Below are 21,979 nucleotides of genomic sequence, written 5' to 3' on the forward strand. Positions count from 1 at the left end.
AGAAACTTTCATCAGGTACAATGAAGCAAATGAAGCATGCAAAAAAGCTATCAGGCAAGCTACAATAGAGATGGATAGGGGTATTGGAGCTAGGAGTAAAAGCAATCCAAAATTTTTTTAAATATGTAAATAGTAAAAAAATGAAGCAAGGCCCTTATTAATACAGGGGGGTCAGTTGGCTGATGATATAGAAAAAAGCAGACATGTTGAACTCTATTATTTATCTGTCTACACAACTGAGGAGCCAGCTAATGAAGGCTTCCCGTTTAATAGACCCAATTCTAGTAATATAACTACTGATGCATGGGTCACTCAGGAGGAAATTCAAAAGAGACTTGTACATGTAAAGGTAAACAAAGGTCCAGGACCAGATGGTATTCATCCCAGGGTATTTAACGAGCTTAACACTGTGATTGCCAAAACTCTTCACTTAATTTTTCAGGATTCATTGAGGTCTGGCATCAGTAGTAGGAAAGCTTTTGGAAGTGGTAATAAGGGATAGGATACTTCAATACATTGAAAATCACAATACTGTAAATTTGTGCCAGCATGGTTTTATGTGTAACAGATAAGTAGGAACCTCGATGCTGGAATTGCAGTAGATGTCATCTACTTGGACTTTGCTAAAGCATTTGATACAGCACCGCACAGAAAGCTAATGGCATAACAGTGACATTACCAAGAACTGGACATCCCTCCAAAATTGATGAAAAGAAGAGAAAAAAACTGGTCAGGGAGGCTACCAAGAGGCCTACAGCAACTTTAAAGGAGCTGCAGGAATATCTGGCAAGTACTGGCTGTGTGGTACATGTGACAACAATCTCCCGTATTCTTCATATGTCTGGGCTATGGGGTAGAGTGGCAAGACGAAAGCCTTTTCTTACGAAGAAAAACATCCAAGCCAGCCTACATTTTGCAAAAACACATCTGAAGACAGAGGGAATTATAAACAGTTCCAAATACCAGTCAATATTGGCACAAAACCTTCAGGCTTCTGCTAGAAAGCTGAACATGAGGAGGAACTTCATTTTTCAGCATGATAACGACCCAAAGCATACATCCAAATCAACAAAGGAATGGCTTCAGCGGAAGAAGATTTAAGTTTTGGAATGGCCCAGCCAGAGCCCAGACCTGAATCCGATTGAAAATCTGTGAGGTGATCTGAGGAGGGCTGTGCACAGGAGATGCCCTCGCAATCTGACAGATTTGGATTGTATTCCAACCGAGCCACACTCCTCGTTCATAAAATGTAGCTTTTATTGAAGCTTGCAATAAGACCATCAAAGTACAATCAACTTCAATGCAGATGCTTGTCCATCAAAGTAACAGTCAGAACACAACGTTTCGGGAATACCATATCCCTTTCTCAAGTCTCAAATCGCTCACATTATTGAAACACTATACCAAATGTAAAACTACAATATACCTAGATATATACCCATATATTATAGAAACAGATGTAGGTCAAATCCCTATTAAGTCCGTATGGGGTCAAAGCTTTGAGACGATGAATGCATTCAACTTCAGTTTTTTTCAAGCATAGGACACGGTCACCTCCTCTTTTTAATGGAGCAATATGCTGTATAACGCAAAATTTCAAGTCATCAGAAGTGTGTCCCATCTCCAAACAATGTCTAGAGACCGGGAGAGTTTTGTTGCCAGTATTAATGGTAGATCTGTGTTGTGAAAATCTATCTCTGACCTTTTGTGTGGTTTCACCAACATAAATAAAACCACATGGACACACCAGCATGTACACCACAAAACTGGTATCACATGTGTTGTGTCCACGTATCCTGTATGATTTGCCCGTAAGGGGATTCAAAAACTCCGGACCTGTCATAACATAACGGCATTGAGAGCATCCCTTGCACTTATGCATACCCTCCCTAGGTGGTCCCAGAAAAGTAAATTTTCTAGATACAGTGGGAACCTCGGCCTGTACCAATCTGCTACCAATGGTCCCTCCTCTACGAAATGACATCATGGGAGGATGTTGAAAAACCGTAATAGAGGGATAAGATTCCCTCAACAAATGCCAATGTCTGTTTAAAACAGACTGTATTCGAGCACTATGTGTATGATATTGAGAAACAAATGTAACCTGTTGTCTTTTATTTGTAGTACGATGCGATTATATATATATATATATATATATATATATATATATATATATATTACATATATACATATACACACCCAATCAAACACAACCAGCACCAAGGGTCTTGTGGTTCAAATAAATATAGTGTATTATAACTGCATTTACAACCCACGTTTTGGTTCCTTTTAGGACCTTTTTCAAGGTACATTTACATACAACAACTCTGTTTAAATAGCCTCCTCCCATGAATCCAGGGAGTATCAGTGACATCATATGCACATTACCCCTAGTGACCATTAACCCCCGACATCATATAAGTATGAATAATCGATACTTAATTACCTAATACAAAAAAAGTGCATTAAAATATATATATATATATATTATATATATTATATATATATACACACACACACACACACACAGGTATAGGACCCATTATCCAGAATGCTCGGGACCAAGGGTATTCCAGATAAGGGGTCTTTCTGTAATTTGGATCTCCGCCCCTTAAAGGACAATGAAAGGTTAATATAAATTAAAAGTAAGTCTAAAGGCATTCTTTTTAAGTACTTACTGCATATCTAAATTCCCAGATACCTGCTTGCTTCTCTGAGATATGGTGCTGGCAGCCTACAGCAGTGTGAAGACTACAGTGACATCACTGAAATCTCTCGGTCCTTCCTGTAGGCTGCCAGCGGCAGCCTTCCTATTCTCTGAGCATGTGTGTAACTTGATCCTGTCTCCTGTTCTGAGCTACACATGCCCATCAGCCAATCAGAAGTGGATCTGGCAGAGGGGAGGGGGGGAGGGAATGTGCAGTATGAAGCAAGGAGGGAAAGGAAGGGAGAATACCTTTTTAGAGATGGCTGCCTGTTCTAGAAAATGTGAAGTAAGTGTGACTGAGTAAATATTTGATTAGGTGAGCCAAAAGTGTGGTGTTTTACTAAACAATAGGAAGACTAATCAATAAAACATTTATTAAACCCAGCAGGATTGTTTTGCATCCAATAAGGATTATTTATATCTTAGTTGGTATATATAGTACACAGGGAGGAGCACACCCTATACAAGTCCAAATGCCTTTGGTGCAGGTCAAAAACAAAAATATAATAGAAAGAGTGCCCCACAAACAGGGGCTTGATACAAAAGGTGTTTGTCCCTGAGGAAGAGCACTGGTTGTGCTCGAAACGTTGGAATTTTTTCAATAAAAACACTTTTTCTTTTGTATCAAGCCCTTGTGTGTGGGGCACTCTTTTTATTATATATATATACAGTATGTATGCGTGTAGATGGCAATGTATTGCTGTAATGTGAATCCTAATTCATAAATGCTCTAACCTACTCAATGTTTTCTATTCCTATAAATCTTTTATGCTGCTCTGCTTTTTAAAAATGTCCTAATGTTTTACCTGTTCCTCTTGTGTCTCCTTTCTTAAGTCTTTCTCTGGTTACTTTTGGACAACTTTTAATTTTTTGGTCTTAGTCTTTGCTATTTTATCAGACATGCCTAGGAGGGTATCCACCAGGCTCTGTAAATTATCTTTCCACTTTTTATTCCTCCTTACTTTTCTCACTGTCAAGTCTCCTCTTCGTATAAACCTCCCCTTGTTTGAATTCCACTCAGAATTTTCCTATCCCTTTCCTTTTACCCAAAGGTTTATTTTTGGTAAATATTTTTTTCAAAGGTTTGTAGTGACCCTGGTTGCTCCACAGTCTATTTAGGTATATGCACTAGTTTTAACACAAAAAGCATATTGTACCGGTCCTATATATCATTTTAACACTTAGGGGTCATTTACTACACTATGGGACAGATTCCTGCATTGGGTCAGGTACCCATAAAGCAGTTGGGTTCCGGGTGGAAAGTCCATGATTTCCTGACCATGTGTGCAGTCTGCAGGTACTCTGATTAGGTATCCAGCTCAAAAACCGATGTATTCTCACCCTCCTATCCTTGACAATAATGCTATTTTTCTCCCTCTTACCTGGTTGATCCACCATCAGAGTGCCGTCAATTCGACAGGGTGGGGTTGCAGTTCTGCAAAGGGGGAATACCAGGGTGGTGGGTGAAGGTAGGGTTGCGGGTCTGGTTCAGTTCTGCCTGACCAGACCCATGCAGGTCTCTACAATGGGAAGCAAGAGCACCAAGGTGCACAAGTGCATGCCCCTTAGTGCTCACCTAAGAAGCACTTGTGCAGTTCTGGGGTCCAAGGTTCCTCAGAGTAAATCAGTATCATGTTCTTAAAAGTTTTAATCAGATACATTGGCTGCTATTAAAATTTATTAGTGTGTGTCACTATGATAGTGACCACTGGGGTAGATGTAAATAATGTATCTACATAAAGTTCTATCAAATACATTATCCTTTATTCATAATAATGGTAATGTATACAATCTGTTGGAAAAAAACTCTCGACACTGTTTGTTTTCACGATGGCTGCATATTCATGCACTTTGACTACACGGTGTCCTATTTAGTGTATCAAGATGAATGGGTTGTAAGAAATGGTTTAGCTACTGGTAAGCTATACCACACAGTATTTGTCCATGGGAAAAAATAAATTTCCCTTTTATGTTAGCTGTTTAAAATTGCTGTGGTTAGGTTTTGCAGGTGTATAGTTTTAGAACAGTCGTCATTTTTCCAGGGGCGCTGCCTTGTATTACAAAATAAAATCGGTTCTGTACTCTGTCACCACCCCAAGATTTTATAGCATCTTTCAATACTTAGACTGTTTAAAATAATGCTTTAACCTTGTAAGGAAAAGTCTCGAGCAGCATCTGTAGAAACTTATTCTTGGAACATTCCAAGAAATCAGGCTTTGTGGTACAGTCTTTTTGTTTTTACAAATAATTAACCATTATCAGACGTACCCTTAAATGGACATTAGACTTATCAGTTATAATTTATGAATGATCAAATGTAAGTTATAACTTCTTGACAAGTAAAGCAATAGTATGCCTATGTCTGATGGGTGCTGTCATGTAAAATAAATTGCTTATTAAACCTAAGCAAAAACTCAATTTTTAAAAGAAAACCCAATGGAAATTGGTTTTATTACAGAACTTAAAAATAAAGTCACTGCAGGCTCTAATTTTATAGGACATTTATTTCCCCTTAAACTGGAAAAATTTGTACTAGAAATATAAATTCAGGATAGGAATATAATAGGTTAAACAGGATGGGGCGGGGGCTGTGCAAGTAAATTCCTCACCTGTGTTTTGATCTTGGCAGTCTTTCTCCTTTAACTCTTTTACTGCCAACGACATATGGCATACGTCGTGGCAGTAAAAAGGCTTAAATGCCAACAACGTGTCCCATACGTCGTTGGCATTTAAGGGCTGCTCTCTGCATGTGCCGCCGCTGCAGAAAGCTTCTAACGATGACAGCCCCCCTGGGCAATGTGCCAGGGGGGCTGTCATGAGGGTCCTGCGATTGATCGTGTCGCAGGACCCTCCAGGAAGCAGCAGACGCGATCGCATCGTGTCTGCTGCTTTCTTCTTCCCCCCCAGAGCCGGCCCACTGAGAAGGAGGCGATTGGGTCTTCAGGACAGGTAAGGACTTTTTTTTTTTTTTTTTTTTCATTTACGCACTTACACACACACTTACACACATTTATACACACTTACATACATTTACACACACTTACAGCACACATTTTAGCAGTTTTTTTTTTTTTTTCATTTTTCACAGTTTTATACACTTATTTACACTCATATACACACTATAACACAACTTTTACACATGTACACACATGTATACACAAACACTTGTCATTTTACCACTTTGTTTTTAGTTTCTTTTACCTAAAACTGTTTATTTTGACAGCGTGACTATTGGATCAGATATACTGACCACTAATTACACTGTCGTGTGACTTATTTTGTTGTTTCACTGATTTGCACAATTTTTGTGGTTTTATCGCATTTTATCCCTGTATAAGTGTTCCTAATCTGTTTTTAGCATAGCTTTGCCAGGTGTAACTTTGGTGTAGAAAAATAACTTTGCCTATCTTGAATTCATCAGAATGTGTACTTTCCACAAATATATGGTTTTCTGGGGGTCTCTGTATAGTTAGGGGGTTTACTGCACATAATACGCTGGCAGGGGGCTCTGTGTGCAAAAGCTGAGTTGGCAGGCGAGAAATCCATATGCGCTATTTTCATTTTGGGGTCAGTACATACCGCAGACTTTGGTATATCTATGCATATTGGGCATCAAACTGTTCAGTAGGCCTCTGGTGTTCCTATTTGGGGTGACTTGCCTTTGTATGCAAGAAATTGTGTGAGATAAATGCGGCAAATTGCAACTTTTTTAGGCGATTTTCTGAAATGTCATAAAAACCAATAACTTTAGGAAACCTTTGCAGATTGGTACTTTGGTGTAGAAAGGACTCTTTACCCTTGTTGGATTTTTCAGAATGTGTACTTTCCAAAAATATATGGTTTTGTGGGGGTCTCTGTATAGTTAGGGGAAGTTTCGGCACATAATACACTGACAGGGGGCTCTGTGTGCAAAAGCTGAGCTGGCAGGCTAGAAATCCTTATGCGCTATTTTCATTTTGGGGTCAGTACATAGATGGTATATCTATGCATATTGGGCATCAAACTGTTCAGTAGACCATAGGTGTTCCTATTTGGGGTGATTTACCTTTATCTGATCTTTATCAAGAAATTGTGAGAGATAAATGCGGCAAATTGCAACATTTTTATGCGATTTTCTAAATGTCATATAAATCTGCAAACTTAGGAAAGCTTTACAGCTTGGTACTTTGGAGCAAAAAGAAATGTGTGTTTATATTATGGAAAATTTGATTTTTTTTTGCATTTTTAGACATTTAGAAGCCTATATCTTGTTACAGAATTGGAATTACACAAAAATTCTACAATATTTTGAAAGCTTAGGTTGTTCTGAAAAAAACGATATATTGTTTTCCTGGGTAAACTAAAAGTCCCCCCGAGGAAAGGCCCCTAAAGTGAAACAGTGCAAAATGTTCAAAAACTGTCTGGCAATACAAGTTCCGCTTTGACCAAAACAGCTGGCAGTAAAAGGGTTAAAAGCTAATAGTCAGGTCAGGATACACTTATCCCAAGTAATGCTAGGCTAGAGGTAAATAGTTATGACCACCATATAGGGGTTACCTTGACATGGTATAGTGGCTTGTCAATTTTATGATCATAACAATGCAACTAACAACCCCAGTTTTATAAAATATATGCACTTTACTAGTGAAACGGGGACCAGGAATATAATAAGTGACATCACCTGCTAAAGGATGATAGCTAAAAGAGACAGACCAGACTACAATACAGTTTGACCAGGATTGTTTATATGATAATTGGCCAAATGTATTTTCTAACTATTATTAGCAGATTCAAATGGTAAATTAGATTAAAAAAAAAAAAACAAAACCAACAGCTTAAAATAAAACTGCTTGAAAAAAGTATTATAATACTTATCAATCAATTACCTTTCTTTTCTAATGGAAATTCTATTGGGCCATTTACCCTATGAAGACTTTGAGTCTGCAAACATTTGTATCTGTTCATACACTTGCAGATTTGCCAAAATAGTTCTTGGACAACATGTGTCAATATTTGCAGATACTTATTTTTCAGTTTTTGGCAAAGAATTAAAAAAAAAAAAAAACTTAAGTCCCATAAACATGTTTATGTTCAAGGGAAGTGAGGTCAAAGTATTCAGACTTCTGCTGTTCATACCAGTGGAACTGCACTTGTATGTATGTATGTATGTATGTATGTATGTATGTATGTATGTATAACTTTATTTATAAAGCGCCACAAGGGTACACAGCGCTGTACAGTCTTACAGAATACAAAATTACACACAGGCAGGACAAGTGATATAATAAATAAATACAATAAATATATATATGTATATATATATATAAGTGCCATGTGGTATGAGACACAGTAGGAAGGAGGTCCCTGCCTCGTAGAGCTTACAATCTAAGTCTAAACAGTAAACAGGAAAACAGGAAAACAGGAAACAGTAAAGCTAGATAAAACCAAAAACTTCCACATTAACAAATCCTACAATTTCATGTATTGGAACCAGACCTTAGTTGTAATCCTCCTTTTTTGAAACTTACTTACACAACTGGTATTTTTTTTTTTTTTACTATGCCCCTTTATTTATGGCCACTGGTTAAAAACCAGTGTACACTGTTAGAAAGCATATGCAAAACATCTACAGACTGAAATCCCAGATCACCCCAGTGATTACCAGAGCAATGTTTTTTCTCATCAAATGGAATCTTTCACATAGTTGGCAAATTTTTCACTTCACTATCATTTAAAATACTAGTTTGATAAATGTGGCTTATTCATTCACATGGGGGATAGCTATTTTTGCCCATTCTTTTTTTAAAAAGATCTACATGGTTTTGTCTCTATAAGGCTTATATCCCTCAAAGAGATTAGTCACCCATGATAGACTTCTGCTACCCCGGCTTGGGTTTTCCAAAGTCGCGCAAAGTTGCCTGAAGGTGTAAACTTTGCGTAACTTCTGAAAACCAAAGTGATGAGTAGGCCTTTCCACCGGCCTTTCTTGCCAGTGGAAAGGCATTTCAGATAGATTAGTCGCTCGCAGTAGCAGAGCTCTATCGAGGGCTACTAATCTCTTAGCGGGACAATAGCCTAAACTGGCACATTGGCTAAAAAGACTGTGCTTCTCTAGGAAGAAAGAAGAAATGGTTATTTTGCCTCCTTTCTTAGATAAAAAAAAGTAGGAATGAGACACTGAATAATGTATGGAATGATTTGAAACCAGTGTAAAGTGAGAAACGGTTCCTTGTCCTATCCAAATCAAAATAAAAAAAGAGTAACAAACAGTTTTCAGGTTTACACCATTTGTAAAATACTGCTTAGAGTCCCTATAAACATCATAATAATGCCTTTACCTCTCATGCTGCAGGGATTTGGTCCAGCAAACCATGGCAGAAGCAGAAGATAAAACAGGTACACCAGTGACAAGGAGTTGTAACGGAATAAGCAGGCTGTGGAAGAAGAGAGAAATTAAATGTTAGTCTCAGAAATTGTGTCTATTTACAGAAAACAACCAGAATATAATATTGCTGAATGGTTTAGAAAAGGCCTAATAACAACACCACAGCCAATTGCATTTGCTTTTAAAGAAGAACTAAAGCTTAACTTAGGAAATAGGCCATAAATATTGCACATTATGTTTTGGGCTTCTGTATCTGCCCAAGGCAACCACAGCCCCTTAGCATTGACAATCTGTTTATCAAATCATGTCCCGGTAGCTCCCCATGTCCATTTCTGCTGATTCACTGCACATGCTCTGTGCTGCTGTCAAAAAAGGCTGATTAGTATTTATTCAGATTCACATTACATGGTAGCTCAGAAACTAGTGCAATTAGCATCAGAATTTAATAATTAGCCCTCTAGCCAGGGGCGCTTCTGCCATTAGGCAAGTTGAGAAACTCACCTCAGGCGGCAGAAGCGCCCCAGTTACCAGGGGTGGCAAAAAGCGGCGATATGTCCAGAATCGCCCCTGCCTCTAGCATCAGCTAATATGACAGACCTGCCTCTTTTTCTGCTTGATAATTTGCCACAGCCCCTAAGCTTAGTTTCTCAATAGCTACTCAGAGTGCTATGTGCATGTGCAGTGTCACTGACGCATCCAAAAAAAATCCAAGATGGGGAGCTCCTGTGACAAGTATAAAGACTAAAATCAATAAATTCAGTACATAAAATAAGGCATTTCTAACCATATTAATTGTCAATGTTTGTTTTACTTTAAAGGCTGTAAAGCAGGGTTGTCTAATTTGTGGCCATACACCAGCTGTTGCAGTATGACCCCTAAATAGGAGTTACAGTTTAGCTATCTGAAGTGGTGCAAGTAGGATATTCTATTGAAGAGCTTGGTATTTCAAAGAAACACATAAGACAGAGAGACTTTAGTGGCCTTAAGCTTTAACACAGATAGATATCTAGCTGTCTAACATTGATGTATCAGCTATAGTTCCAAGAATATCTAGATGAGCAAATATGTTTTCGCCAAAAATATCATCGCAACTGACCTTCCAGCTAGCCTTTCATGTGTTTTTAGAAAAAGTAATAATTCTTCACAAATGCAACTCAGTGGCTTAGTGCAGTGTTTTTCAACCTTTTTTGGGCAAAGGCACACTTGTTTCATGAAAAAAATCACGAGGCACACCACCATTAGAAAATGTTAAAAAATTTAACTCTGTGCCCAGCAGCAGTGCCCCCCTAGTAAACTGGTGCCCAGCAGCAGTGCCCCCCTAGTACATTGGTGCCAAGAGCAGTGCCCCCCTAGTACATTGGTGCCCAGCAGCAGTGCCCCCCTAGTACATTGGTGCCCAGCAGCAGTGCCCCCCTAGTACACTGGTGCCCAGCAGCAGTGCCCCCCTAGTACATTGGTGCCAAGAGCAGTGCCCCCCTAGTACATTGGTGCCCAGCAGCAGTGCCCCCCTAGTACATTGGTGCCAAGAGCAGTGCCCCCCTAGTACATTGGTGCCCAGCAGCAGTGCCCCCCTAGTACATTGGTGCCAAGAGCAGTGCCCCCCTAGTACATTGGTGCCCAGCAGCAGTGCCCCCCAGTACATTGGTGCCAAGAGCCAGCCCCCCTAGTACATTGGTGCCCAGCAGCAGTGCCCCCCAGTACATTGGTGCCAAGAGCCAGCCCCCCTAGTACATTGGTGCCCAGCAGCAGTGCCCCCATAAGTCAGTGTGCCCCGTGGCCCCCCCCTAATACATTGGTGCCCAGCAGCATTTTACTCTTTGGCGGCTTCAGCAGCATCTTCCCCTCACGCGCGCCGCCTCTGCACTTCTGCCTACACGCGACCGCACACAGGCCCTTTTATAACGTTGCGCCCCGTGCGTACTGACGTCACCCGTACACACGGGGCGCAACCAATGACAGGGCCCGGATTTTTTTTTGAAAGTAAAAATTGCGGCCCTGCCTACGGCACACCAGGCAACATCTCGCGGCACACTAGTGTGCCGCGGAACAGCGGTTGAAAAACGCTGGCTTAGTGGGTAGCCCTGCCGCCTTGCAGCGCTGGGTTCAATTTCAGCCAGTACACTCTCTTCAAGGAGTTTGTATGCTCTCCCTGAGTCTGTGTGGGTTTCCTTCCACACTCCAAAAACCTACTTGCAGGTTAATTGAATTCTAATAAAAGTGGCCATGCTTTGTGTGAATATGAAAGACTGTAAGCTCCAGTGGGAGCAGGAATTGATGTGACCACTGTACAATGTGTCAGTGCTATATAAATACCATGGGCAAAACATACCACCCTAAGTGACCTTTAGACTGAGCCCAACCCCCCCCCCCCCCATTCATTTACACTGCTCCAGGCTCCCAGTTTAGGAACCACTGCTACCATGTATAGCAATTTTCATAGCATTGTGCTCATTTAAAATATTTTGATGTATACATTTAAGATAACATCAAGACTCAACAGCACATTACAAAAGGGTCATTGGGTCATGGCAACTCAGGAAGAAAACTGTGCAAGCTCTTTTGGGCAGGGCCCTCTTTACCTCTTGTATTGGTTACTGGTTTCTTTTATGTAAATCTGTATACATCCATTTTTTGTACAGCATTGCAGAATAAATGTTGCTTTATAAATACGTACATGTTAATAATTATGACTGTTGGGTAGGCCAACCCGCGGGGGTTTAGGAAATTAATAGACTATAAAATCCCTTGTGCATTCTTAGAGCTATTCTGTCAGGAAATGATAGTGTTAGGGGAAATTACACATTGTGCTCGTGGAAGGGTGGGCATTGTTATGAGTATGTCTTTCTGTTTTGGGTTTACACATAATACATTGCTCTATTTCCCCACATATAGAGAAATTTGACATATAGTATTTGATTTTTAACAGTTTGGTTTTTATTACAAATTTCCACCCTGGCAGTTCCCAGCGGTTGCTAAACTATAAATCTTACAACGTAACACTTTAGAAACTTAACTTGCTTTTTATGATGAAAGTAAGAAAGAACTTTGACACTGAGTTTAGCAAAATCCAAGTACATATACTACAAAGTTATTGGGATGATGATGCAAAATGGCTCCTGCCTGCTCTCTAAGATTGTGAATTTCAGGACAAAATGAAACATTTAAATTTAATTAGCGTAAGCAAAGTTTATTTTGATAATCTAACACACATCTAACACACATAGGTCACAGGTTGCCTTTACTGTTTTCTGTTACAATCAGAAATGTTCCTTTATTTAGGGAGACCATAGAGAACTGTCCAAAACAAAACAATAACAAATTTTTGGGTCGCAACTTAAAGGTTAAAAATCCCTGTTCTACAGTGTAGAAAAAGCAGACAACTTACCGTATGTATAATTTTAAAAGGGTTGTTCACTTTTAGTATGATGTAGCGAGTAATATTCCAAAACAATCTGCAATTTGTTTTAATTTTTTATTTGTAGCTTTTTAATTATTTTTAATAATTGTTCAGCAACTCTCCAACTCTCTCTCCAACTGAATAAAACTGTAACCTCACAGAGAAATTGCTTTATGCTGCCGGGGTCAGTGACCCCCATTTTAAAGCTACAGAGTTTGAAGAAGAAGGCAATTTATAATGAATAATGAAGACTAATTGAAAGTTGCTTAGAATTGTTTATTCTATTACATACTAGATGAGATGTAGAAGAATGTGTGGAGCAAAATAGGGTTTTTACCTTTAATTCTATAAAAACTAAATTTTTGGAGTTTTGTGTGACATTATGTCCAATTTGCTTTTTTTCCTCCCTTTTTTGTTCTGTTCCAATACACACAAAGGAAATAAACATGTGTATAGCAGAACATGTGTTACTGCACTACTTTTCTGTGAGAAATACTTGATTTTCTGGAAAAATTTCTGGGGTGCCAACAATTTCGGCCATGACTGTATGTGTGTGTATAGAACACAAGGAGTGGCAGGAAGGTACAGTATGCAAACAATCTGCTCATCTCATTGACCTTCCCAGTTGCCACTGACTGCTACTGTCATTCAACAAGTTGTGTCAGGCACAAAGTCTGACTTTCTGCATTTATCAAGTCAATAGTCAATTACATGTAACCAAATGTGAATTACCCAGCAACTTTATAGTTGGTGTCTAACAACACATTGAAAGAAGGGTGAAAAAGTGAGCACATCTGGCTAATAATATATTATATATATATATAAATAAATTAGTAATATGGACATAACCTTTGGATACATCCAAAAATAATGACAGCACACAGTAGAACAACATTTTTGCTTTGTTACTTACAATACAGAGTTTTAAAAACATAGAGCATTTAAGAATCTTATTATTTCATGCTGTATACTGGTGAGCTTAGGTACTAGTAAGCCCCAGCTAAGGAAGATCTCTATCAGCCCAAATGCCATCATAGACTAGAAACTATAACATTTAGAACTAGCTACACTGAATTGTGGTGGTCCTGGATATCAGGTTCCTCTGGTTTGCCCTAGGAGGTCCAGTACAGCACCAACAAATCATAACCTATTCACAAAGGTAATAAAAGAAACCTTTTCTCAGAACTTATAATGTTGAACAATCAAGTCCATTTTCAAGTCAAATCAAGTCCATAGTGTCTGACATCTGCCAGCATACAATAGTTCAACAATCTAAAAACTTTTGATTATCTGAGAATTTTGGGTCAAATGTAGAGGTTTGCTCATATACATACAGGTTAGTGGGGATAATTTATAAGAGAAACTACTATTTCTCATGCACAACAGTCATGTGTGCATATCAATAACAAGCAAAAGGACATGGAAATAAATTTTCAGATGCAGAGAGCCCTGCATTGCTCTTTTTCTAACTGCACAATAAGACTAAGGCCATACAGCAACTTAGCAGCTGCCATCTTTAAAAAGTGCCTCTCACAGTCTCGCACACTGCTGTTTAAATCTGGTGCATTTAGTATTACATTTATCATGTATAGATATAAAAACAGTACTATATATGAAAAAAAAACACATTACAACTTGTTGTCTCAAACATACAAGAAAGTTAACATTTTATATTTTAGTGAGACTTGCTTTTGAACACAAAAATGCAAATCATTTCTACAACATGCCTCTGCATCTAGCTGCATGAGACATATGTGCAGACTATACACACTGCCATAAAAACAACCCTCTCTCAACAGATACTGCTCTGTTCCATAGAATATAATTTGATGGTCTTCGGCAGGAAGATGGAAAATTCCTGTCCAGCAGCTCCAGGAAGCAGCCTGCTACTAGTTTTAAACTCTGCTAACCCACCCTCAGGAGAGCACCTAGGGCCTCGGTCTGTTGCTCACAACCTATCCACATAAATCAAACCCAAAACAGTGACACTGATAGTTATCACCAAGGAAACATGCATAAAGCTTCTACTTAATCTCCTTATATTAGGCCAGCAGGCATTCCCCTTTCATTTAAGGTTGCATATACCTGTCATACAGAGAGTGATAGCCAAACTACATAAGTTGTCTGAAACACGTGAACAGCGGTACTAAAGATACTGAAAGTTGAAGCTTTTATATTCAACTTTTTTTATTTATTTCTTTTTTTTTTTTTTAATCGCTGTAGGAAAATAATCTGTCATACTAAATGAGATTAAGGAGAGCCACATTAAAAAATATAGTTAACCATTTGCGAATTCACAGCTATATTTAAATACCCCTGGGATACATAAATGTTATTTTCTAAGTATTGTTGTGCGATAGCCTGAATATAGAAAGCTTCCTAGGGTGCAAGCAGGAAACAATCTTGCTTTTTGCTGTCATCTTGAGGATTTTGTAGGCGGCACTGTTAGTTAGGAGCAGCCACACCCCAGTGTGTGCACAGACCACATTTTAAAATTGGGCACAGTGGTTCATTACACTGGGCTGTTGACAGGAAACCATAACAATGTGTCCAGAACAGCTTCAGGAGAACTAAGCCTAGGCACCTAATAAAGAGCTAGATGTGGAGATAAGAAAATCACTGGCTGTGTGGGTTAAAGAGTTGTGAAAAGTGGATAGCAGCAAAAAAAATTATGAAAAAATACAGACAGATTAACCTATAGTAAGAGTGTGCTGCACTGGATTTTAACTAGGGGTAGATCCCATACAAAGCCTTTAAAATCTGATTTCTGAGGGGCATCTTTATAAACAAAATAGATGGTGATTTATCAGAAACCCAGAATAACTGTGCATCAGTCCTACACTGTGATTCCTCCTCGTAAACAACAGAGTTCAATTATTATAACTTAATTATGGGTAAATGAAGGTACAACCCTGTTTATCTAGTGAGAAGCAAGGAGACAAGTTAATGAAAGTAAAACAGTGGCAAATGAGTTATGGACCTTCCAATGGGCGGGCCAGATAATTCTTTATTGTGACACAAAGGAAGCAGGAGATACCAAAAAAAAAAAAAAAAAATCATAGACACTGCACAAGAACCCTGGCTCCAAGATGATATACTAGGGTCCGATATATTTCCCTGGCCCTGCCATTGGTGTGACATCTTCCACATTAGTGTGAATCTGCAGCCCCCTCCTAGGTGAACTGTTTACTCAATGCTTTCCAGTGTGCAGTCAAAGTGCACCTTCTGAAATGACCCTATTTACACATGAGTTTCCAAGCTAATTTGTAAAAACAAATGCAGACAGACAACATGGATTACAAAGATAAAACCTTGTTCAAAAATCAGTCACACAGAATAGGCTAATGGTGGCCATACACGGGCAGATATTAGCTGCAGATTCGGGTCCTATAGGCCGATTTGGCAGCTTATCTGACCGTGTATGCACCTCCGACGGGCCTAAAATTGGTCAGATCTCGATTGGGCAGGTTTGATATTCCAATGTATTGGGGAAAGCATTGTCTCGTTGATGCGGTACTCGGTCCGACGGCGCCTATTTCCGCTGGTTTAATTCAATCATTTGGCCCTAATTAGCCTGATATTGGCCACCTTAGGTAGGCATATTGGGAAAAGATTTTGCATATGACGGTGGGTAGAACATTAAAAAGGACTTGTTCAGCTTTAACTTAACTCTTAGGGGCTGATTTACTAACCCACGAATCCGACCCGAATTGGAAAAGTTCCGACTTGAAAACGAACATTTTGCGACTTTTTCGTATGTTTTGCGATTTTTTCGGATTCTGTACGAATTTTTCGTTACCAATACGATTTTTGCGTAAAAACGCGAGTTTTTCGTATCCATTACGAAAGTTGCGTAAAAAGTTGCGCATTTTTCGTAGCGTTAAAACTTACGCGAAGAGTTGCGCATTTTTCGTAGCGTTAAAACTTAACGCTACGAAAAATGCGCAACTTTTCGCGTAAGTTTTAACGCTACGCAAAATGCGCAACTTTTTACGCAACTTTCGTAATGGATAGGAAAACTCGCGTTTTTACGCAAAAATCGTATTGGTAACGAAAAATTCGTAAAGAATCCGAAAAAATCGCAAAACATACGAAAAAATCGCAAAATACCGATCATTACGAAAAAACCGCAATCGGACTCCATTCGACCCGTTCGTGGGTAAGTAAATCAGCCCCTTAGTATACAATTTAACTCTTAAGGTCACCATACACATTAAGATCCTTGGCAAAATAGCAGATCTTCTCCTAATATGGCAACTAGTGATGTGCGGATTGACCTGAAACCTACGGAAGTTGCAGGTTTACCCGTGGGTTGAGCGGGTTCTGGCCGACCTCAACACGTCACTTACGGGTCGCGGGTGGGTTTGAGCTATTGGACTCGCTCTCTCCGCCCACAACATCAAGGAACCTTGATGCTGGAATGGCAGTTGATGTCATCTACTTGGACTTTGCTAAAGCGTTTGATACAGTACCTCACAGAAGGTTAATGATCAAATTAAGGAATATTGGCCTAGAACATAATATTTGTAATTGGATAAAGAACTGGCTGAAGGATAGAGTACAAAGAGTGGTTGTAAATGGAACATTTTCTAATTGGACCAGTGTGGTTAGTGGAGTACCGCAGGGGTCAGTCCTTGGGCCTTTGCTTTTTAACTTGTTTATTAATGACCTGGAGGTGGGCATAGACAGTACTGTTTCTATTTTTGCTGATGACACTAAATTGTGCAAAACTATAAGTTCCATGCAGGATGCTGCTGCTTTGCAGAGCGATTTGACAAAATTGGAAAACTGGGCAGCAAACTGGAAAATGAGGTTCAATGTTGATAAGTGCAAAGTTATGCACTTTGGTAGAAATAATATAAACGCAAACTATCTACTGAATGGTAGTGTGTTGGGGGTTGCCTTAATGGAGAAGGATCTAGGGGTTTTTGTTGATAACAAGTTGTCTAATGCCAGGCAGTGTCATTCTGTGGCTACTAAAGCAAATAAAGTGCTGTCTTGTATAAAAAAGGGCATTGACTCAAGGGATGAGAACATAATTTTGCCCCTTTATAGGTCCCTGGTAAGGCCTCACCTTGAGTATGCAGTGCAGTTTTGGGCTCCAGTCCTTAAGAAGGATATTAATGAGCTGGAGAAAGTGCAAAGACGTGCAACTAAACTGGTTAAGGGGATGGAAGATTTAAGCTATGAGGTGAGACTGTCGAGGTTGGGGTTGTTTTCTCTGGAAAAGAGGCGCTTGCGAGGGGACATGATTACTCTGTACAAGTACATTAGAGGGTATTATAGGCAGTTGGGGGATGTTCTTTTTTCCCATAAAAACAATCAACGCACCAGAGGTCACCCCTTTAGATTAGAGGAAAGGAGCTTCCATTTGAAGCAGCGTAGGTGGTTTTTCACGGTGAGGGCAGTGAGGTTATGGAATGCCCTTCCTAGTGATGTGGTAATGGCAGATTCTGTTAATGCCTTTAAGAGGGGCCTGGATGAGTTCTTGATCAATCAGAATATCCAAGGCTATTGTGATACTAATATCTACAGTTAGTACTAGTGGTTGTATTTATAGTTTATGTATGTGAGTGTATAGATTGGTAGGTGTGGGTTGGGTGTGCTGGGTTTACTTGGATGGGTTGAACTTGATGGACACTGGTCTTTTTTCAACCCTATGTAACTATGTAACTATGTAACTTAGCACTGCCAGCTGCATCTTCCTGCTCCTGAATTTATAGGCAGCGCCCACCAAGCTTCGCCATCAGGGAGGACCAGGGTGGCCGCGGGTCTATAAATACAGGGCAGAAGCCGGGTCGGGTAGGGTTCAGGTTGGGAGCGGGCGGGTTAAGGTCGGGTGCTATCACTAATGCCCACCTAAGGGATACCAGGCTAATTCAATGATAGGCATAGGGCCCATCGAACCACATCAATAATTATCTGTAACTCATCTGCTCATGGACCAGCAAGGTATAATTTTTATACCATTTATATCAATGTTATGGATTGTGCAGAAATTATTTTATGTACACTTAAGGATCATTTCCATTGCCATATTTGATTAAATGTCTGTATTCATTAAGTGATTTGGATGTGTGAGTTCTCAGTCATCTATACTGCAGTAATTACCTGACAGCTTCACAATGGGAAGATTAATAAAATGATGAGCACAAATAGTAAATACAATAGTGTGTCAGTTTAACGGTTAATTTCTTATCTTACTAAAAAATACTTACTGTATCATACCATCACCATGATAAAATATCAAATTTGGCGCAATTGCATATTATCTCAGAATATCACTATTTACAGCATACTAAAATGTAATTTAAAGGTAAACAACACATTTAAGTTACAAGTCGACATGTTTAAGGGTAATATCCCAGAAAGGGATTAGTTGCCCATGTCAGATCTCTGCTACCACGGGTGACTAATCTCTACTAAATGCCTTTCCACCAGTTACAAAGTGAAAGATGAATGGAAAGGCCTATGCATCGCTTTGGTTTTCCAAAGTCACACAAGCTTTCTGCAGCAGACAATTTTGGAAAACTTAGTCGCTAGGATTGTCATCCCTGCTGGACAAGAATGCTGGGGGCAGGGAGTGGGGATGACATCATGGGGGCGGGGAAGTGTGGGGTCATGATGTCATGTAGCGGGGCTATGACGCAGCGATCGGTGATTGCCCGATCGCCGCATCAATGTTACCAAATCCTGCCTGGTTTTTCTAATTAGGGAAACTGGGCAGGAGGTTTTGACCCGGGCAGCCTTTCCGAAAACCGGGCTTTTCTGGTCAAAACCGGACAGGTGGCAACCCTTTTAGTAGCAGAGATCTATCAAGGGCAACTAATCTCTCCATGGGACATTTCCCTAAAATGGGTCACTAAAATCTACTGATACAGTAGCATACAGTAATTAAAACTGGGCACATTACTAGTTCTACACCATTTTTTCAAAAAGCAGAATTAAAATTAGGTTAAGAAATACTGAATTAAAGTAAAAAATCTCTGAAAAGTTTATAGTAACGCTATTGTTAAAACAGTTCGGAGATCAAAATAAAGTTTGTGGGGATAACAGAATAAGCTTTTATTTATTCTTGGGTTTGATTTAAGTTTACAAAAAAAGCAAGAGGCCCAATTAGATATTTAGATAAACTTTGTTGAAGCCTCAACCAATGCTAACAAACAGTTCTCCCCTCTTTACCCTGCCAATTTTTATCTCTCAGTTTCATAAACATTGTGCATATCACATATTACAGTAGGAGTGTTGGTTTCTCCATGCATGCAGAAACAGCACATCAGCAAGAATGTTGAGCAACAGCATAAAAAAAGAAACCCTTACATGTCTGGGTGGAATTTAGAAAATGGCTTTGATACATAAACGCTGCAAATTCCAGAGACTAATGCGTGAACTCTTGCTTATGCTATGCTACCTGTTTTACTGCAGTATACAGGTATGGGACCTGTTATCCAGAATGCTTGACACCTGTTGTTTTCTGGATAAGGGATTTTTCAGTAATGTGGATCTCCTTACCTTAAGTCTAATAAATACTCATTAAAGATTTAACCAAGTCCTTCAACAGAGCTCTAATAGTTCTTAATGAGGTGAGGCAATGCTCTTGCCTCTGTATTAATTAGTCCAGCATATTCTATATATTGTAGAAGAGCAACAAAAGCAAAAACAAGTAGTAAGACACTTACTAATGCTCAAGTTCACCTATCAAGGTGTCCATTTTAACAGATTTCCACATGATTATATAACAGAAAACAATGATCCAATGGTAAGATATACAAGAGAAAAACTACAAACCTTGGGGGAACTACCTTTCTCAGTTGTAGGTATAATTAACCTTATAAAAATAGCCTTACTTCCTAAAATCTAATTTGTTATATTGCACTCCAGAGAAAACATTTTTGTCCTTACTATGTCTCCTCACACTTTCGTATTACTAGTTTAGTATTCATAGTCTGCCTAGGGCAGAAAAATGGGCCAGAGCAGGGCTGTCCAACTGGCGGGCCACAGCCCCCTCTGTGTGACCCCCTACCTGTCTGGTTGCTGTGTAAACTTTAAATGGTATCAGTACTTAGATTAACTGGCTACCTGCATGGTTCACACCTCGGATCCAGGTTGTAAACCCCTGTATTGTTTTAACATATAAACCCCTCTACTGTTCACACCTTTTAGTCCCTGCATTGTTTACACCTCAGGCTATGACTGTATGCACCCACATTATTCACCTATTGACACCTCAGACTGTAGGACCAGTGCCAGCATTGTTTCTGTATGTACTGCCTGCCCTATGCTGCCTGTGTGTGCCATATTCTGCCTGTCCTATGCTTCCTGTTTGTGCCATACTCTGCCTGCCCTATGTTGCCTGTTGGAGGAGAACCTGGGGGTTGCTGTGCTATCCACAGGGAAAGGAGGAGACATATGAATTTAAGGGACATAATATAATTCTTGTACATATGAATGAAGAGTGATATTCCTAAAGTGAGCACCAACCATTTGCTTTCCGCTGCTCTACCACCATTAATCATTAATGTGGGTATGGTCTTAAAAGCTCTTGGGATAACATGGGTGTAGTTTGAAGTGGGAGGGGAGTGGTCAAAACTTGCTTCCATTATCAGCCCTCCACCATGTAGGGCAGAAAAATTCGGTAGCACATAAGGTGCACAGCACAGGGCTAGAGAAAGAATACAAACAGCATGGAAAGAAAATGGGATCTGTATAGGATAAGTGACAGAGAATTTGCTCAAATTCATTGAACAACTAAAACTTGTATATAATCTCCAACCACTACCTATTTCACCACTTGTGTCTTGCTCTGATTTACAGTTTCCCTGTGGCTATCCTGCACTAGACAATAATATCTGCATTAATACTATACAACCAGGATATATGAAAGGTCTGATATCTAGGCTCTACAGTATTGTTATGAAAATACAGATGTTGGTAAATATATTCAACATCTGTATTGGCCAGATGGAAGAAGAGGAGAACGCTATCTTACACTGTTTAATGTCCTTATTGTCCTTCATTGATCAAGCTGTCGTTCTGATCACCCTACCTTTTTTCTTTTAATATGGATCTGCCCTGCACTGATTACTTATTGGGAACAAATATATCCATTCATAATATAATAGCATATCCATTCCCATTAGACCAGTGATCCCCAACCAGTGTCTCATGAGCAACAAGCTCACCATGCTATGGTGCACTACCACCCTAGATATATTTGTGTTAACACATTTGAAAACATAAAATAAAAGTCACCTGATCTCATCCCCAAACATGTCTGGTCTGAGAGTCAAAATAGGCCCAAACAGGCCCAATATAAAGCACTAGTTTTTGGGAACTTAAAGCAGACACTCCAGTATGGGCCTTGCAAATCTCCAGTATGGGCCTTGCCACAAGGCTACTTACCAAGCACCACAGTTCATCTCTCTAATTGTTCATTGCTTTTGTGCTTTTTGAAACACAAGCCTAATGTGACAAAAAGAATTATCCTTGCAGGTGTAAAACAGTAGGAAAT

At 39.5% G+C, this 21,979-nt stretch overlaps 1 protein-coding gene across 3 annotated transcripts in view; it reads right to left on the bottom strand.

Moving 5' to 3' along the window:
• The window catches only part of piezo1 (piezo-type mechanosensitive ion channel component 1), a 94,188-nt gene that overhangs the window by 56,711 nt on the left and 15,498 nt on the right, over positions 1-21,979 (bottom strand). For all 3 annotated transcript variants that reach the window (XM_002933675.5, XM_012962280.2, XM_012962282.3), the window contains exon 2: positions 9,025-9,120. In XM_002933675.5, coding sequence (XP_002933721.3) covers positions 9,025-9,120 — 96 coding nt within the window. The remainder of the gene's footprint in view (positions 1-9,024; positions 9,121-21,979) is intronic.

This window comes from Xenopus tropicalis, chromosome 4 (assembly GCF_000004195.4).
Source record: "Xenopus tropicalis strain Nigerian chromosome 4, UCB_Xtro_10.0, whole genome shotgun sequence".
Lineage (NCBI taxonomy): Eukaryota > Metazoa > Chordata > Amphibia > Anura > Pipidae > Xenopus > Xenopus tropicalis.